This window comes from Macaca thibetana, chromosome 12 (genome assembly GCF_024542745.1).
Source record: "Macaca thibetana thibetana isolate TM-01 chromosome 12, ASM2454274v1, whole genome shotgun sequence".
Taxonomy (NCBI): domain Eukaryota; kingdom Metazoa; phylum Chordata; class Mammalia; order Primates; family Cercopithecidae; genus Macaca; species Macaca thibetana.
In genome coordinates, this window is record NC_065589.1 from 26,042,248 (window position 1) to 26,062,308 (window position 20,061).

Consider the following 20,061-nt stretch of genomic DNA (forward strand, 5'->3'; position numbering starts at 1 on the left):
GAGATTCACTCACGAGTCAGAACCTTTAACCTCTCTGAGCTCTAATTTCTCAAGTCTGAAAAATGATATTAACAATTCTGCTAAAATGATGGCTGCTATTAAACAGGACATGGTATTTTTACCCCTCAAACTCTCATTTTGGGCAAAACCAAGCTTTAGAAAAAAATGTGTGGTGGCCGGGCATGGTGGCTCATGCCTATAATCCCAGCACTTTGGGAGGCTGAGGTGGGCAGGTCATTTGAGGCCAGGAGTTCAAGACCAGCCTGGCCAACACAGCAAAAACCTGTCTCTGCCAAAAATACAAAAATTAGCTGGGCGTGGTGGCGCATGCCTGAGGTCCCAGCTACTTGAGAGGCTGAGGCACAAGAATCACTTGAACCCAGGAGGTGGAGTTTACTTCTTGAGTGAGCCAAGATTGCACTACTGCACTCCAGCCTGAGCGACAAAGCAAGACCCTGTCTCAAGAAAAAAAAAAAAAAAAATGTGTGAACAATCAATTTCTTGAATGGGTAAATAAAAGCTATATCGGCCATGTGAGCAGAAGGCTAGAAGGCTAGGTGATGTCTGATCCGCAGAATGGCCAAATGCATGGAAAAAATGAGTTATGAGAGAGTTCTGCCATATGATCTATTTGCATATTTCTTCTAAAGCTTGGTTTTGATTGCATAAATTCTATATATTGCTAAATATCAAAGCTCTCTGCCATTTGATGGAAGTCCTTAAGCAAGAATGAATTTGCCTAAATTACTTTAATTTTGTTTACAGAATTTAGGGGGAGGGACAAAGGGAAGGAGGCCAGGCAGTGGCTCATAATCACCAAGCATGCTCAGTTGAGACAGGGCTCATAAACACACCAGCACATACAGGAAACAGCTTTTGTTGGAGAGAATTCAAAGCCAGTCCTCTTTGGATGGCTAATGGTGGTCACCAAACTCCATCTATCATGTGGCCACTATGTTCAACAGCACAGCCCACCAACCGGCTGGGATTAGTAATTCAGGCCATGCTAGAGGTAGAGAGGGAGGCAGAAGTTAGGAAAAAGGAAGAGTAAAATGGGGGTTCTATTTGTTACCTTTTTAGCTAAAGTTTAACCTGAGGTCCTGAGACTTTGTGGGTGAGTAACACTGTTCATGTGTCTTCCCCTGACTTTTTTTTTTTAAAGGTCAGAGGGAGCAGTGGCCTCTCACACTGGAATTCTGAATAGTGTGCACAGATGTCTGTCATGGTATAAGCTGGCACCGAGGACACATTCCAGCTTGGTTAATGACATCCTCCCGATTGATCCTTCTATCTCCTGAGGATACCCAGTTTCATTCACTGTAAACTCCCTTCCTATTCCTTCTCACCCCCTGAGCCCTTCCTTCCTGCAATGGAGCCAGCCATGCAACACCTGACATCTTTCCATCCTTCAGCAACAGACCAGTCACTCCTGAGCATGGTTTTCCAACACAGGTGGTCCCTCCTCTCCGAGTTTCCTTTGTGGTAGTAAATGACTGCAAACAGCCTTTTCAGATGTTTCAGATCCACAAGTCCCCTAGGTTAGAAGACTAAATGAGTGCAAGAACTGGCCTTTCTCTTCTGAGAATCATCTCCCTCCACTTGGAGCTACCACAGGCCAATCGCCCAGCTGAGTGCTGAAGAGCTCAGTGACCTCTGTGTTGAGTGGCAAGCCTAAGAGGCACTGGCCACTGCCCTTCCACGGTGACAGAACACCTACAGGAGATGATGCAGCACCAAGGGAGGGCAGAGAGGCCCCACCGGGCTGATGAATCCCCTCCACATCAAACCACTCTGCAAACTCTTTTTGGATTTCCTTTGAAGTACCAGCTTTTGGGTTTGAAGTCTTGGCCAAGCAGTCCTAGTGTGGGAAGAAGGACTGAGGTTCGATCCTGACTTGGCCACCACCCCTAGGATTCTGAGTGATGCTAAGCAGGGTGTTGAACTTGGGCAGGTGTCAGCGTACTCGTGTGTAAATTCAGGGAATTAGACCAGGTCAGAGGATCCCAAACAGGTCTGATGATCCTCTTCATCAGAAATCATCTGATGACCTTGCTAAAAATAAGAGCCCTGGACCCCAGCCCCAGAAAGTCAGAGGCAAGGACTAAGGAATCTGTATGTTGAGTGATACCTCTCCTCTCAAGCTCTGGCATTGCCAGGCCCCCATGCCTTTGTGATTCTCTCTGTTCTGTCTGGGTTTCCTGAAGAACTTCTTGGTGAGGAGAGAACAATGCCTCCTCTTTTCAAGAGAGGTGGTCTCAGGTACACGCTTTGCAGAGACACAGCCTCGTGAGCTCATCCACTCATGGGTTTGTAAACATACACATATGCTTGCTTGGATACATGCAGAGGGGCCTCTCCTGGCCAGGCGTCATGGAGGTTTCTAGAGCATGCTCTCATGCTGCCATCTCATCTCGGGCTCCCCCCGAGTGAGCAGAAACAGCACAGCCTCTCCAGAGCCTCCCTGCGTGTGCACTCTCCAAAGGGCTCCTTTATAAACATCAGGGTCATTCCTGGAATTGCAAAGACCTGGGGAGGATCAGGGCTGAGGCAGACAGTTTGAGAACACAAAAACATGCTCAAATTCAGCCAAGGTCCTCTGGGGCCCTGTGAGCCACGCTGTCCTTGATGAGCCAGAGAAATTGATATCAAGATGGCAAACAGCACTATCAGCTTTCACGCCTTTCCACGGGTCCCAGACATCTCTCCTCGGGTTCAACTAAAGCCATCCAGGAACCTGGCAAGGTGACCTAGTTGCTGAGGCCCAAGTGAGTAGACTGTGCTTTGATTCAAACTTGAACCAGGGACTATGGGAATGGGAAGAATGTGCCTGACCCAGCAATTCTACTTCTCTCTACATGTGCACAGGGACACATGTACAAAAATGGTCATTACAGCATTATTTGTAGTGGTAAAAACACTATTAGCAACCAGATCCAAAAGTCTTTCAACGGCTGAATGGATAAATAAAATCAGTAGGGTAATACAAAGGAACAATATATGGCAGTTAAAAAGAATATCTCTGACCTATGAATGTCAACATTAGATCTCAGACATCTAATGTTAAGAGGGAAAAGAAAACCTCCGTGTACATTTTCAATTTTTTTCACAATATTGGACAATATTGGTCTTCTATCACATATATGCATATAGATGCAATATATGGAAACATAGGCATATTAGTCATCTATCATACATATGCAAATCTACTTAGCTAAGAAAGATAAACACTAAGTACTGCATGCTAGTGGGCTAAATATCAACCACTCACAGATCTGGGTGGTAGACTTGTGTTATTACATTGTTCTTTGTACTTTTCTGCATTTTTTAAATCTTCTTTTAAAAAAGTCACCTCTCAGGGCCGGGCACAGTGGCTCATGCCTGTAATCCCAGCACTTTGGGAGGCCAAGGCAGGTGGATCATGAGGTCAGGAGTTCAAGACCAGCCTGGCCAATATGGTGAAACCCTGTCTCTACTAAAAATACAAAAACTAGACGGGCATGGTGGCGCACGCCTGTAATCCCAGCTACTCGGGAGGCTGAGGCAGGAGAATCGCTTGAACCCAGGAGGCGAAGGTTGCAGTGAGCCGAGATCGCACCACTGACTCCAGCTTGGGTGAGAGTGAGACTCCGTCTCAAAAAAATAAAGTCACCTCTCACACCAACCACCCCTCACCTTCCTCATCAAGCAGAGCTGTCAGTAACCTCAAGTGTTCCTGAAGCCCTACTGGAAGAGGACCAAACAATAGTGACATGGTGGACGTCACCACCACTCTCATTGGCCAGGGCAATGATGTTACCAGGGTCACTTGTGTACCAGTCAGAACCTAGCCCTGGGCTCCTGGCCAGTTCTCTATGCCATGAAGAACTTGGAAATGAGTCAGAAAGAAGACCCAAAGATAGCAGAAGAGGGTCACAGAATTAAGAAGGGGGAGATGAAGTAATCAAGATGACTCAGGCCTGACAACTGAAAGCCAAGGGACAAGCCCATCCCAGTGCTGCCAGAGGGTGCTGAGTGGTGGAGGTGTCCAAGGACCAGGAAAACCCAAGGGAAGGGAAAGAGCTGTTCTGTCTCCCCAGGGATCAGAGAGAAAACAGCCTTAAACTAAAACAGGAGAGATCCAAGTTAGAAGCCTTCCAAGAATTTCATAAGAACAAAACAAGTGATAAATTGCAGATGGGAAGAAATTGCACAGACTCCCTCTGGTATAACTTAGTAGAAACCTTTTGAGGAGGAAGAAGGATGAACAATATGGCCTCCAAGTGTCCAAAAGCCACTAGATTGCATTGATGAAAAGCACTGCTGTAGGTGGGAGGATGGGCTTGAGCCTGGGAGGTGGAGGTTGCAGTAAGCTGAGATCGTGCAACTGCATTCCAGCCCGGGTGACAGAGTCAGACCTTGTCTCAAAAAAACAAATAAATAAGGGCCTGGCACAGTGGCTCACGCCTGTAATCCCAGCACTTTGGGAAGCCAAAGCTAACGAGTCTCACCCTGGCTAACACGGTGAAACCCTGTCTCTACTAAAAAATACAAAAATTAGCCGGGCATGGTGGCAGGCACCTGTAGTCCCCGCTAATCGGGAGACTGAGGCAGGAGAATCATGAGAACCCGGGAGGCGGAGCTTGCAGTAAGCCGAGATCGCACCACCGCACTCCAGCCTGGGCATGAGAGGGAGACTCCATGTCAAAAAAAATAAATAAGTAAAATAAAACAAATAAAAATTTTAAAAAAATTTTAAAAAGAAAAGCACTGCTAGGTAAAGTCTTCTGGTAATTTGACCCAACTTTCTTCAGAGCACTCTAGCCTGAGTTCATTGCCAAAAAGCTGTAGGTCTGTGCATTCTCTTAGTCCTTCTAAGGATGGAAGCTTCCTGAAGACATAAACTTGATCTTAGCTTCCATACAGCCTTCCATACTTAGTGAATGGAGGACAGGAGAGAAGACATTCCGTGTCCTCAATTTACATTTTTGGAAGGAAGACACCGTGCTTTTTTCTTCCAAGACTGAAGAAGGAGAAGCCTGTCCAACTTGACTCTCTTACTTTCGTAACTTTATTCACCATGAAGGGACTTCATTGTTTAACATCAAGCTCTTCCCAAGAGCCTTGGTCAAAAGACTAAAAGAGCTACCTGTTTATTTGCATAGGATGTATATACATCTCTACTGACTTGGCTTCTTTTTTATTCACCTTTCTAAAATGCTTTTCTTGTCCCCCTCCAGCATGAAGAAGCATGTGTTACAGGTGGTATGACAACTGCTTTATCATATGTTCTCCCAGCTGACACACAGCATATACTTAATGTTTACACATTAGAAAAGGTGACCATCTGATATGGTTTGGCTGTGTCCCCACCCAAATCTCATCATGAATGGTAGCTTCCACAATTCCTACATGTTGTGGGAGGGACCCAGTGGGAGGTAATTGAATCATGGGGGTAGGTCTTTCCCATGCTGTTCTCGTGATAGTGAACAAGTCTCATGAGATCTGATGGTTTTATAAAGGGGAGTTTCCCTGCACAAGCTCTCGTCTGCCACCATGTGAGACGTGCCTTTCACCTTCTGCCATGATTGTGAAGCCTCCCCAGCCACATGGAACTGTGAGTCTATTAAACCTCTTTCTTTTGTAAATTTCCCAGTCTTGGATATGTCTTTACCAGCAGCACGAAAACAGGCTAATACACTATCAAAGAGCATCTAGCACTTGCCCAAGAGTACCCTGTTACATTAAGTCTTTTTCTCACTCTTCTGGTCTTTGCCTCACCATCTAGGGCCCATATCAGCAAGAGTGGTTAAGAGTCAAGAAAGGCAGTGAGCAAGTAGAACCATGAGATGGGATGGGAAGGACACATGCTTCTCCCACATTCAAACAACTCAGTTTCGATGATGCAGTCCCACAGCCCCACTCCCATGGTGTAACAAAGGCTGAATCCTACCAACCTTTCCCATCACCCTCCCCTTTCACTGTCCTCTTCTCCATCCCCATAACTCTGCTCTCAGATATTCCAGGCCTGACAAATTGAACCCACAGGATGCAAAAAGAAATTTAAAACCTGCAAAGATGTTCAGGATTGCTGGCCACTCTCAAACCAGCACAAGAAGTGTCTTGAATATAAATAAGTGTCTTTAAATAGGTCACCATGCTTTTCTCTGTCTTCAACTAAAGTTCACTAATTTTGTCTGATAGTATATCATATCAATCACCTTCCTTGGCTATGCTCTCATGGTTTAAGAGGCAGTGAACCAACCCAGAGACAACCAGCAGAGCCTCAAGTGGGAGTCCTAACTTCTGGGGTATAAATGGGACATGGTTGGTCATTAAGCTGTTGGTAGAACCACAGGCACAATGGTCATGACTGCCCCCTGGAAAACTCAAATACTGACTCCTCTCTGGACTCACTGAAGGCTTTCCAAAGCAAAGTGGCAGCTGTCCAGGTAAGTCACACTCAAGGGAAAAAGTCACACCTGCTAACAGGATTCTTGAAATGACCAATCAGAAAATATCCAAAAACAGGTTTCTGCCATTCTCCTGTTCTGTGTTTCAAGAATCAGAACCTGCACTACCTCATTTGATTATCCGAGTTTCTGTGCTACGTGGCTTGCATGTTTACCGTTATTATCAAGCAGGCACATGAGGTTGATAATTTCTTATCCCCTTCACACTTGATAAATGAGCTAGAGAATTGGAGGCCAACTGCACAAAGTCATGTAGCCAGTGGCCAAAACCAAGCCCAGGTTGTTAACCAACCAGATGGTACCTGGTCACTTGGCATCACCTAAGGAAAGACTCTCAGGCAAGACCTTTTAGCCCCAGGGCTTAATTTCTTCCCCTCCCCATCTCTATGGGACCCCAACTTTCCCCAGAAGTAGGCTATCAGTCACGTCAGCAGCCCCGCCCAACCGCAAAAGCCTCTTTGATCCAGTAAACCCGTCCTACCCCACCCCCTTTATCCTGCCTGACACACCTCCTGCCACTGTTGCTACAGCAACCGCTCAGCATTATCAGGAAGTCACAGGGGCAGGACACAGGGCACAAGGGAATTGCCATTTTCATTTTTTTCTTGGCCTTGGGCATTTTAGAGAACAAGTTCACCACCCAGAGGCAACTTGGCACCTCCATCCAGAAGTAAAGACAATAGACCTAAAAGAAACTTCCTAGAGAGTGGCATAAAGGAACATTTTTGAGAAGATATGCCTTAATTACTACCTCCCAGGGAAAAGGAGCTTTTCCAGAAAGCAGTATATAATTCACTGCTTTTCTGCATGTGTGAGTCTGGTGAAATGGAGAGCTGGAAGAAGAATCTAGAGACCCAGACTACAATCTGGTCTGTGCTTGCCTTGGCAGTTGAACCTGAATGTAGCCTTGATTTCTTCATTTGTTAAGTGGAGAGAATTGAGGCTAAAACAGAGCTGGGGCAGGAAGTGGGAGGGGGGAACAATATAAAACAAACAAACAAAAAAAAACCAAAATGAGCTTTCTGGTAGAAGCACACAATGTCTAGAAAAAAAAGCCATTTTGTTTATCATTGTTATATCACTTATTCTTTGAGGTGGCACCCTTTGTTTAGTGCCAATGACTGACTCTCCACCCCAGAGACCAACCTGAATCCTTCCAGCTGAAACACCCCCCTCTTCTCAATTTCTAATAGAATGGAACACATTGAGTAGGCACAACTTCCTCCCTACCTCCAACCTACCAAGGACTTCCGGGGCTCAGTCTCCCTCTTCCCTTTGACTTCTTGGCTCAGACAGCTCAGTTCCTTGCATGAACACAGGCTGCCACACCTTCACAGTCCTCCACTAATTAGAAACCTCCCCAGGCTTCACTAGAGGCCAACTCCACCAGGGCCTATGGGCGAATTCCACTGCCCAGCAGCTGGTGGTTTGCCAGCCCCTGCCCCCTTCTCCCCAATCTTCCCTCCTGCCCTGCCTCCCAACAGCCAGGAAGAGATGTGGGGCTGGCAGCCAGAAGGGCCCCAAGGACTGCCAAGTGTCCCTCCCCCCACCCACAGAAAAAAGGAAAGAGAAAAATTCCTGACTACAGTCGCTCTGTATTTCTTTCCGGGAGAGCTGGCTTTTTGAGCAAAGTCTCCCTCTGAGTCTTGACTGACACCCAGGGGCTGAGCCAGCCCAGATCTTCCCTGGCTTTGTTAAGGAACAGGAGTGGCCGGAGAAGGAGGAGGGAAGAGTCAGGGGTTAGCAGCCAAGGAGGAGGAGAGGCATAGGGAGATGGTCCATTCTTCAGGAGAAGAAAAAAAAATCGACATCCCATCCAGCCTGCTCTTTGTGAGTGTGGAGGGTGGGAGCAGATGAAATTACTCTGGAACTGAAAACCAACACATTTCTCTGGACCTACTATCCCATCTGTAAAAGGGGCTTTTCCTTTCCTGCCTCCACCATGGAAGCCCTCCAAGAGTCTGAGACAAGTTTGTCCAACCTGCAGCCCAGGAGAGCTTTGAATGTGGCCCAACACAATTTCATAGACTTTCTTAAAACGTTATGAGTTTTTTTTGCAATTTTTTTTAGTTCATCAGCTATGGTTAGTGTTAGTGTATTTTACATGTGGCCCAAGATAATTCTTCTTCCAAGTGGCCCAGGGAAGCCAAAAGGTTGGACACCCCTGGTCTAACATGATCATCCACCCCAGATTCCCAGTGGCAGTACTGTGCCTTGTCCCCAGCCCTGATTTCACCGTAAGTGTATTCTGACCCTCCGAGACTGAAGCATCTGCCTTCTCTGCCTTCCTGGGGCCTTGCCTCGTTAGATGCTGGAAAAGAAAGTCTTCGGCATCATCGTGCACAGACAGGCTGCCATTCAGAGGGCTTTTTGGTACCACAGATGGAATCAGACATGAGGTAGAACCCCAGTACTCAGAAGACACTCCCCCAACCCAGCGTTTCTATGGAGAATCCATCAGCCCCTTGCAAAATGAGATGCTGCTCCCCAACTCAGGAGTAAACTCTGGAGACAATGTAGCAAGAAAACATCACTTTTTTGGAAAGAGCTTCCAGTTTCTTTGCCAGGATCAAGTTCAGTGCATTCTGGCATCCCAGGTTCGGAGATGTGAAAGGTCCATTTTCCTGGTGCAGGAAATGGGTGGCATCGGGGGTCCTCACTGGCTTTGATGACTGCACAATTGCACACCCTTGAGCATGCCATATGTGCTAAATGTGCTTGGACCACTTGGATTCGCTAATACTTAACCCTATTATTCTGAAGTCTGGATCCTTGTAGACTTCCCCTGGAGGGCCATCTATACAGAGAGGACCTTCCCCCACCAGGAGATTTAGTTTCAGGGATTCTCCAGAGCTCTCTGGACACTGCTAGCCAGAAGCCTAGGTCTTCTAGGTTGGCTGGCCAGGTGAAGGAGGAACTCAGCCCTGGGTTACCTGCTTATGAACAGCAAGGCCAGCATGAGAACCCACGTGTCCAAGCTCTGGGGCCACCTCTGTTCCCCATAGTCCCTCCAACCCCCATTCTAGACACTGCAGAGAGAAGCTCCCATACCAGAAACAGTCAGTCCTAGACCTTAGGACATGGGATCCAAAGAGCACTGCCCAACTAATCAATTAAAAATGCAAGCCTAGCCAGGTGCGGTGGCTCACGCCTGTAACCCCAGCACTTTGGGAGGCCGAGGCGGGCGGATCACATTTAAAACACAGTTTCATTGCCCTTTCCACAAGTGGCCTCGCTACAGCCCCGTGAAAGTAGGTTGGAGAGGTATGGATATTTCCATTCATAGGTGAAGAGATGGAAATCAAGTGACTCATCACCAAAATGCAAGAGCTTAGGTTTTATATGTAGTTTATAGCTTTACGCACATCTGCGTAGCTGACCCAATGAAGTATTATCAATTTCGGATTTACAAATAAGAAAACTGAGGCTTAGCAAGAAGAAATCTCTTACCTTGGGTGATTAGTACATGGTAGACCACCTGGAATTTGAACCTCCAGAAAGGAGTGGCGTGCCTGACCTTTCCAGTCTGGCTTTCATTTTAAAGGCTAGCTAACTGTCAAGGAGGAGACATTGCTTGCCAAGACTGTTAAGGCAGCTAACATGTACAAGAACCTACTATGTGTCAGGTACTTGCCATTATCACAGCCACCCTAACACACACCCTGGAAAAGAGGTAAAATCATTGCTATTTTACCAACAGGGAACTGGCATTGGAGGAAGAGCCTTACTAACTACTGAAGTATTAAGAGACGGGTCTGCAATGGAACCCAGGTCAATATGACAGCAAAGGCCAGGCTGCCTGCGCCATCGTCTGCTACCCAGCAGCTCTTCTCTCAAGAGGCCCACCCTGTGACTTTTTTGTCCCTCTTGACTGACCTCTGTATGCTGGCTACTTACAACTGTGAGGTCCCCAAGCTCCAGGACTTGTGACTCTCCATGGAGTCAAGGGAATCTACATCATTGAAATCTGGCAGAAATTTACTGTACCCCATACATCACCTGCACATGGCAGCTGTCCAGGAACAAAACCGCTGGCCAATACGGTCAAAAGCTTTTCTCCGCCAACAGCCCAACTCCTTGTCCAGCCATGGAGGTAGAGGGGTGCAATGGGAAGGTACCCAGGTTAGCCTCTCAGCACTTTGGTATCGCTGAGTCACCCAGTGTCCACACCTGTGAAAAGGAGGTAGAACGGCCTCCCTCGCAGGGAGGTGGAAGACAGGAGACAAAGTAGGCACAGAAGCCAGTTCATAATAGGGTGAGGACAAATGCGAGCACCACCAATCTCCTGGCAGCTGCCTGCCATCTCAGTGAAATGCTGGCCAGGGACAGGAGAAGCAGAGGGGTCTAGAATATCTGCCAACCAGGTCACCAACTTCCCTCATGAATTCAAGGCAGCATCTCCCTCTTCTATGCCTTGGTTTCAGCAGAAGCCGTGCTAGTGCTAACCCCTATAGGACAGAATCCCCATTCCCTGGCCTATAGGAGTCCTTTCCCTCAAAGGCCAGTCAACCACCCTCCTCATTTAAGGATTCCAGTTTTTTCAAGCATTATAGTCTCCAGTCACCTACATAATATCCCTCTGATTGGAAGGATCTCTGAGGTTAAGACCACTATATTTTCCACACCATTTTTGAGCCCCGCCCACCTACCTAGCAAGCAGGTGTTGTAGCTGAGCTGGAGTGGGAAAGGCATGGAAGGGAGAAGTGTGGGAGAGGAAAGAATGGTCTGCAGGGACCAAGAGGACAGCATGGACAAGGCAGGAGAGGAAAGAGGGAGTCGGGAACATAGAGAGAAAGGCTGAGACAAAATGCACTCCCCAGATACAGAGTTCCTTAAAAAATTAAAATAGGCCAGGTGCAGTGGCTCACACCTATACTCACAGCACTTTGGGAGGCCAAGGTGGGAGGAAAACCTGAGGTCTGGAGTTCGAGACCAGCTTGGCCAACATGGTGAAACCCCATCTCTACTAAAAATACAAAAATTAGCCGGGCATGGTGGCAGGTGTCTATAATCCCAGCTACTTGGGAGGCTGAGGCAGGAGAATCGCTTGAACTCTCTGGAGGCAGAGGTTGCAGTAAGTCGAGATGGCGCCATTGCACTCCAGCCTGGGTGACAAAGCAAAACTCCATCTCAAAATAAATAAATAAAAAGAAAAATACAAATGAAAATAACAATTCCCAGATACACAGACTCTTTGCAACAACAACAACAAAAAAAAAAAAAAAAAAAAAAAACTAAGCTTTTTTCTTTTGGGTACAGTGTTTTAGTACATGAGAAGGACCAACAACAAAAACAGACGTGGACATGGCCTCACAGCCCCTTTCTGTTCTGCTCCTCCTTCATTCCTTTCAGCAGCCCCCTGTACTGTCCTGCTAGGCATCGTAGGTATTTACCTGTTCTCCATTCCCTTTGGTGCAGAATTTTCAGAACTTCCTCATATCAAAATCAAACAGTTGTGGCCAGGTGCGGTGGCTCATGCCTGTAATCCCAGCACTTTGGGAGGCCAAGGCAGGCAGATCACTTGAGGTTCAGGAGTTTGAGACCAACCTGGCCAACATGGTGAAACCCTGCCTCTACTAAAAATACAAAAATGTTAGCTGTGTGTGGTGATGCACACGTGAATTCCCAGCTACTCGGGAGGCTGAGGCAGGAGAATCGCTTGAACCTAGGAGGTGGAGGCTGCAGTGAGCCGAGATCGTGCCACTGCACTCCAGTCTGGGCAACAGAGCAAGACTCCATCTCAAAAAAAAAAAAAAAAAAAAAAAATTGAACAGTTGTACCTCCCATTTTCTATGGGAATGAACAGCCCAGCCGAGAACCAACTGGAAGCCACCTGATGACTGTAGAACAGTTCTCTCCAAGTCAGCTCTCAAAGGTCAGATAATGAGTGAATGGATATGCTCCTACTTTCGGGTAACCCATGGCTTTTGCTTTTTTTTTTTTTTTTTTGAGACGGAGTTTCACTCTTGTTGCCCAGGCTGGAGTGGAGTGGTGCCATCTCAGCTCACCACAACCGCCATCTCCCGGGTTCAAGCGATTCTCCTACCTCAGAGTCCCGAGCAGCTGGGACTACAGGCACGTGCCACCATGCCCAGCTAATTGTTGCATTTTTATTAGAGACAGGGTTTCACCATATTGACCAAGCTGGTCTGGAACTCCTGACCTCAGGTGATCCGCCCACCTCAGCCTCCCTAAGTGCTGGAATTACAGGCGTGAGCCACCGCGCCTAGCCAACCTGTGGCATATTTTTTTTTTTTTTTTTTGAGACGGAGTTTTTTTGCTCTGTCGCCCAGGCTGGAGAGCAGCAGTGCAATCCCAGCTCACTGCAACCTCCGCCTCCCAGGTTCAAGCAATTCTCCTGCCTCAGCCTCCCAAGCAGCTGGGACTACAGGCATGCTCCACCATGCCCAGGTAATTTTTCTATTTACTTGTAGTAGAGAAGGGGTTTCACTATACTGGCCAGGCTGGTCTCCGAAACTCCTGACCTAGTGATCCACCTGCCTCGGCCTCCCAAAGTGCTGGGATTACAGGCGTGAGTCACCACGCCCGGCCCCATGGCATTTTTATAGAACTCATTTCCAGCCCCGAGCCTGAAGGAATGATTTGCCTGAAAGTCTTAAAGCTCAGTACTGAAGTAGGCCAACAGTGAGTACTATCTAAGCCTCCCTCTTCCCTCTGCCTGACAGGAAACTCAATAGTCCACTTGGCCAAGAGCCATTGTGTAGACAGACCCTCGGGAATACAACAGATGGGTTTTTCTCTGCTTCCAGGCTCTACTACCTATTCTAACCCAGAGATTCCTGTGCCTCATTTTTCTCAGATTCCTTAACATTGTTACATAGAATTTTTCTGTTCTCAAACCTTCCTCAAATATCTCGTCTAAAGAAGTGGGTCATTATGACCACACAAAGGGACCTATCGCAGTAAATGTTTTGGGCGTATATGGAAGGCGAGTAGGGAAATTTCAAACAAAGACCCGGATTCCGCAGCTTCCTCAAACTGCAGTCCACCATGGGCAATGGCAGCCCCAGGCGTCAGAAAGCACGCCACTTGCCTCACTGGTCCAGAATCTGTCCGGCCACACCCTTCAGAGAGGCCCTGCCTCCAAGGCCAGGGTGCACACTGCCACACCCTGCTTGGTCTCCTAGACAGGCGCTTCCCCATCTCCTTCTTTCATGAACAGTGGTGACTGGTGACTCAGGCAGCACTGCTTAGCAGAACTAGCGCTGGGAGTCCTGTCCAGATGGGGGGAAGGGAGGTGGAAGGTAGTGGTGTTAACAATCAGTGACAGTAGATCCCACTCATTTCCCTAGTCTATTTTACGACTTTGAACTCAGTATGCAAATTTATGCAAGACGAGATGCAAAGCAGTACTCTGAGCCAGAAGTCCCGTTGCTTTTTCCCCCTTTTTTTTGAAGCTGCACTGAACCACTGTAAATCAGTGCTCGCCTCTTCCCCCCTTTATTCTTCCCAGGCAACTGCAGATGCAGAGCCTCCCCAGGCCCGCCCGCCCCCCGCCTGCCTGCCTGCCTGCCTGTCTGCCCGCCCTGGGACTTTGAATGACTACACATTTCTATAGCACCTTTATATGTGCAGCGGGCCAGACGGCCACTCGGGCGGCCCCACCCCTCAGTATAATCCCCTGCATTGTACACGGTAGGGAAGGAGGCTGGGGAGATACTGAGGGAATCGGTCTAGACCAGCCTTAATTTTGAAAGGGCCTGGCCTGGCCCAACCCTGTTCCCTCCTCGACCCTGACATTTCTAGGCACTTCTGTCCTCTCCACCACCAAACACATACACATGCTTTTAGAGTCCCAACTTCAAGCAGATCTCAGGGTCTCCTTTCGGTTTTTCTTCTAGGCCTACCCACCCCTTCCCCCAAGTCTGACTTCTCAGTTTCTTTGAACCAACAAGCCCCAGCCCACCATCCCCGTGGGATACAGGCTCACCACCACCCACTCCTTCCACCCACTGATGTGCCCACCCCCACCCCTGCATCCTTGCCATCCCCAGGAAGCCAGCAGCAACACAGCCCCTGAGTCCCGGGAACAAAGACAAAAGAGCTAACAGCAAAGCCGGAACTGCTGAGGTTCGCTGCCTCGAAATAAGAGGGTATGTTTAAAATTCTCAAAAGCAACCTGCTCAAAGAGGAATGCAGGCTGGAGGGGGGTGCTCATTCTTCGGAGGGGAGAGAAGAGGGGACGGGAGATGGAATGGGAGGCAGAGGATTCAGTGCTAAGATCTCCGTCTGGGCCAGGCCCCACCCAACTCGGACCCAGCACTCTCCATCCAGTGACCCCAAGTCTCTGCCCCAGCCTAAGACCCTCTCCCGCACAAAAGCCTCCAACCTTGACCCCTTTTCCTCCTGCACCCTGAGGCTCCTTCCCGAAGTGTTCCCCTCCCCCAGCCCGACTCTTTCTCAGGCACCCCTGACATTGGTCACTTCTTTTGAGTGCACCCACTCAGCTTCCAGCCCCGCCCCCCACCTTCCACCCCTGCTTAACATCCCCTCTTCCCAGGCTGGTGCACAAAAATGCGGAAGGCGTCTGGGCACTGGGGAGGAGAAGGCAGCTGGGGCAAGCTGGCGGAAGGGAGTCCCATAACCAGGCAGAAAATCCAGAGTGACATTCTTCCCATGAACTCACCCCATTGTCCCTGGCCTCCCCTGACAACTCACCCCCACCCCCTTCAGGCTCCAGGGAAAAGTGAATGGGAGAAAATCTGCCGCATCTGTTCCTGGCTAAAGACCCTAACCGGCTTCAGGGATTTGGGAAGTAGAATTGGTTTTCAGGCTTAGAGTGAAACGAACGAAGAGTAGAAGAAAAAAAAAAAGTAAAACGTTAAAGAAGGAAAGGCATCACACACTTTATTAAAACCGTCAGCAGCCGAACCATCCTATGAACTTAGAGGCCTTTCAAAAAGTTCACCCTGCTGAGGAAGATGTTTAGTTTGTCAGAGTTCAGCTCAGAAACTGCACAGCACCTCCCCGGTGGACCACAAGGGGTGATGAGGAGGAACGCAGGACTAGGGGACAGGAACCCCGCAGTGAAAGGATTTCGTGGGGGCTTTTTCCTTTCATTGTTACTTTCTAAGAGAAGCAGGAGGGAAGGGTTAACTTGCAGGCAGGCTAGGGAAGGAAGCGAGCCGAGGAAGAAGAAAGGGACTGAGAGGCTCCACTCAGAGGAAGCCCTAACTTGCTCTGTACTCCAGATCAAAATGTGCTAAAGAAACAGAAGAAAGATTTCAACTCTGACCCCTAATTCCATTCTCAAGGAGAACAGGGGAAAAAACAATAGCAGACCAAGAGAAGGGAGCGGGCTGGTGCATGGGGTGGGGGGCTTACGAAGACCTCAGAAGCTAAAAAGCAAGATTCTTGTTTTCACTTTTTCTTTTTAAGTTTGATAAACTTAGACTCACTTGCTTTTTCAGCAACAGCAGCAGGCAGCGGACACTTTTCACCACTGTCTCCAAGAGGAAAGAAAATAATTACAGCTTCCTCCCGACCACTGGGGCAGGAGGCTTTCGTAATTTAAAAAAAAAAAAAAAAAAAAAAAAAAAGTGACCTCCTTAGAGACTGGTTGTGTCCCTCAAATAACTTTTTGGGAGGGATGAGGGCCCCCGAACAAAGAATATCGGGTCCCCATTCTATCCTACAGGAAGGGGTCCCTCAATTTAGGATACGGGCGGGGGTGGCGGGTGGCAACGCATCTCTCTTGCCTTTCGATCTGGGGCCCAGATGCGAAACTGCACAGCCTGGCTGCCCCCGTCCCGGGAATGCAGCTGGCGATCCGGCTTAAGTTACATTGATTCAGCTGCTAGGAGACCCCTCGCCTACCAAATGCCTCCCTTTTATTTTTCCATTCAACGTGGTAGCAAGAGCCCTGCTCCTTCCCTAGGGAGAAACAGTAGTGTTCGTTTTCATTTTTCTCCTAAGCGACCCATCCTACAAAGTACCAAGTCCTTTCTTTCTAACTCACAACCCCAGTTGAAGGAAGGGTCCCTTGGGACGCCGGGGACGCCGGTGCCTCCTCCTAGCTTACCTCCTCTTCCAAGGTTCCTGGCGTCACTGGCACCCCGCAGCCTCGGCCTCCCAGCAGCGATCCCACCAGGACCCTTGGGTCCTCAAGTAGTGCCCCAAATAAGATTCGAGTTCCTACTCCCATGGATCTGACCACCGTCCCCCTTCTCAGCAAATCCCTCCTCCAGAATAGAAGTCTGGGTCCGTTCCACGCGGGTAAGACTATGGCAACAGGGATGCCTTTCCTCTCCCCATTCATCCCCACCAAATGAGTCGCCACGGCTCTTCCACTTGCTCTAACTCCAGTTCCCCTCCCTGGGCCTGACTTCCCGGTCCCTCTCGCAACAGTCCCCCTTGATCTGGTCCAAGGTCTCCGCTCTGCCGCCCTTAAAACAGTCCGTGAGGTCCAGCCGCCCGTCGGGCTTCCCCGCTGCCCTCCAAGTTTCTCCCAACTACTTGCTCCAGCCGGCGTTACCTGCAACCTGCTCCGGGCTGGCGCCATACTCGGCGTCCCGGCGCTTCTCACAAGTGCCCTCGCCCATAACCAGCGCCTGCAGGGGCAGCTCGGAGCCCGGGTGGGGATAGCAGCGCAGCCCCTGGCCGCAGCGCGGGGTGTAGACGCCGCACGCCTCGCCCTCCAGCCGGGCGCACACCGAGCAGCAGCCGCAGCCCGGCTCCCGGACTAGCTCGGCGCATGGCATGCGGGCTCCTCCGGCCACCGCGGCCACCGCGGCCGGCGGCGCGACCGGCGGGGGCCCGCAGGCGGCCAGGCGCTCGGGTGTGCAGGGAGGGCAGCGGAACAGCACCTCCGCGTGCGCCCCGCCGCCGCCGCCGCCACTCGCGCCCAGCAGAAGCAGCAGCAGCGGCAGCAGCGGCGGCGGCGGCAGCGGCAGCGCAGGGCAGCCCACTCTCGGCAGCATGCTGGCGGTCGGCAGTGCGGCGCGGCGAGCAAGCGGGCGGGCAGGTGGCACGGCCCTGCGAGCGCGGGAGCCGCCTCCTCCTTTTCTTCCTCCTCCCTCGCCGCCGCAGCCGGGTCCTAAAGGGCCGGCTTCTCCCCGCCCCCTGCCTTCTCCCCTCCCCCTTTTGGAGACCACTCCCTTCCCCCCGACACTCCCTCGCGCCGGCAAGTGCGTGCGCGCACGCCCGCTCGCCCACCCCAGCGTTGGCTGCGGGCTCTGGGGGTCGCCTACTCTTCCTGGGCAACGTCCCTCCACACTCTTCTGGCCCTGACTCTGACTCCTGGAGGAGAATACGGATAACTCGCGGGTTTGGATAGGACCGGCGTGGCGGTGGAGAAGAGCGCGTGCTTTTGTCTGCTCTCAGTTCAGTTCGCGAGGACTTCGTTTGCGCACTTCCCATGTAGCCGGCACTGGGCTAACCGCTGGTGAACACAAAGGACATACGGCACCGTTTTGACCTTCCAGTAGATTTCAGTCGGCTCACACCAACTCCTTCCATCCCTTGATATCACCCGCCACTGACACGTGGCTTGGAACAATGACTTCTTGTTGGGTGGTTCCTGCGGAGTTTCAGACCCGTCTAGACCAGACTAGACCCAAACAGCCCCAAATGGTCTTAGTGACTATTGCAGTTTTGCAAACCTGGGAGCTCGTGACTACAACCTATGAGAACCCTAAGTGCAATGCCCCGCAAAACCTGCCCCCTTCCTCTGCCCCAGACCCCCTCCCTTCTCCGCCTGCTGAAATAATCCCTTAGCACCCTGGGCCCCCACCTACAAATCTCGAGGCACTTGTTGCAGGACAGATCCCAGAACACCCATTTGCAGGGGTCTTGGAGAGGTCAATCAGCTCTCCAGGTGTGAGAGACCCGCTCTGGGGTAAGGCCATTTATGGCTGTCTTCAATAATGCAGATGGACAAGGATGACCTCCTTTCATTGTTCTGTTTGATTTACTGAGTCATCTACCCAAGCTGCCCCCAACCCCCATTATTCCAGGCTGGACTCAGCCATAATCATCAACCATCTCCTGGGTTGTGACCCTAACAAAGACCCCTGTCAGAGAGATTCCCTGGGTGAGAGATGGACCATTAAGCTGCCTCCACCGCAGGTTTAATCTCCCTATACCTCAGCGCCCCTCTTCCCCAACCAGACCCCTCCACTCTGGCTCTTTCTAACTTTAAGGCTCAGAGCCTGTTTGATTCAATTCAACAGCTAGTTAACCCAGTGGCCACCTGACTCTGAAGGTGACCTAGATGCCTCCAGGAAGGCAAGTTCCTAGTCTTAAGACACTAAGCTGGGAAGAGTTATGGGGAAAGACTTTGGTAAGATAATATAAATAAATAAATAAATAAATAAATAAATGTTTATCAGAGGCTTTGAATAAAAGAAATATTTTGGTAGAGAGGTGATGTGGTGGTTGAGGAAAGGGGAGTTTCTTGGGTGAGTGGGAACTGAAATTGAAGCTTGTAATTCTACCAGAGGAAATGGACCGTTAGCAAGGGCACAGGCAGAGGGAACACCTGAAGCAAAAACACAGAAATGGGGCCGGGCGCGGTGGCTCACACCTGTAATTCCAGCACTTTGGGAGGCCGAGGCGGGTGGATCACTTGAGATCAGGAGTTCAAGACCAGCTAGCCAACCGTGGCCAACATGGTGAAACCCCATCTCAACTAAAAATACAAAAATTAGCTGGGCATGGTGATGCACGCCTGTAGTCCCAGCAACCTGGGAGGCTGAGGCAGGAGAATCACTGAGAGCTGGAAGTTGCAGTGAGCCAATATCGCACCACTGCACTCCAGCCTGGGCGACAGAGTGAGAATCAGTTTCAAAACACACGCACACGCACACGCACACGCACACAGAGAGAGAAATGGGAAAATGAGGCTGGGGATCAGAAAGTCAGTCCACTTCAGCCAGAGTGCAGGATGCTTGCAGAGAGCAGCAGGAAGGCAGGAAAATCCAGCTGACTGTATGGAGGTTTGGCTTAATATGCTAGGCAGTAAGGATACAGCATCCATGTTTGAGCAGAGGAAGACACGGACAGAGCTGGACTTCTGGAAATCATTAGCACTATGTAGAGTGCCGATCTGAAAAAAAAAACAAAGTAAAAAAGTAAAAAGCACTATGTACAGTACCAATCTGAAAAAAAATAAAAATGAAAAAGACACAGGAAGGATCGTGATCATTCCAGCTTCATTCTCCCTGGTGTCTCCTGCCTGCTTTGTAAGATGTTTCTGTTGGCCCCACCCACTGAGCTCCTGCAGAGTAGGGACAGGGTCTAGAACAGCACTGTCTAATAGAAATCAACTGCAAACCGCAAACTTGAGCACATGTGCAATTGTAAATTTCTAGTAGCCATATTAAAATATAGTAAAAAGAAATAGGTGATATTTATTTTAATAATATTCTTAATTTGGCCGTATATCCAAAATACTATCATTTCAGTGTGTAATCAACACTAAAATTAATGAGAGTTAACATTCCTTTTCTTATACTCAATCCTCAAGTTCCAATGTGTATGCTATACAGCACATTTCAGTTTGAAATAGCCAAAGTTCAAATGATTGATAGCCGTGTGTGGCCAGGTAGCTAGCAAATTGGACAGCCCACAGTTCTAAATACTGCCTGGCACC

At 49.5% G+C, this 20,061-nt stretch overlaps 1 protein-coding gene across 3 annotated transcripts in view; it reads right to left on the reverse strand.

Moving 5' to 3' along the window:
• The window catches only part of IGFBP2 (insulin like growth factor binding protein 2), a 29,408-nt gene extending 11,896 nt beyond the window's left edge, over positions 1–17,512 (reverse strand). Inside the window, exon 1 of one of the 3 annotated variants that reach the window (XM_050751307.1) lies at positions 16,945–17,512. In XM_050751307.1, coding sequence (XP_050607264.1) covers positions 16,945–17,389 — 445 coding nt within the window. In that variant the 5' untranslated portion in view covers positions 17,390–17,512. Of the gene's footprint in view, positions 1–10,448; positions 10,466–11,329; positions 11,347–16,944 lie in introns of those variants that run through there. The other 2 variants (XM_050751305.1, XM_050751308.1) reach the window with 2 other exon arrangements.
• Positions 17,513–20,061: the final 2,549 nt, after the last annotated feature.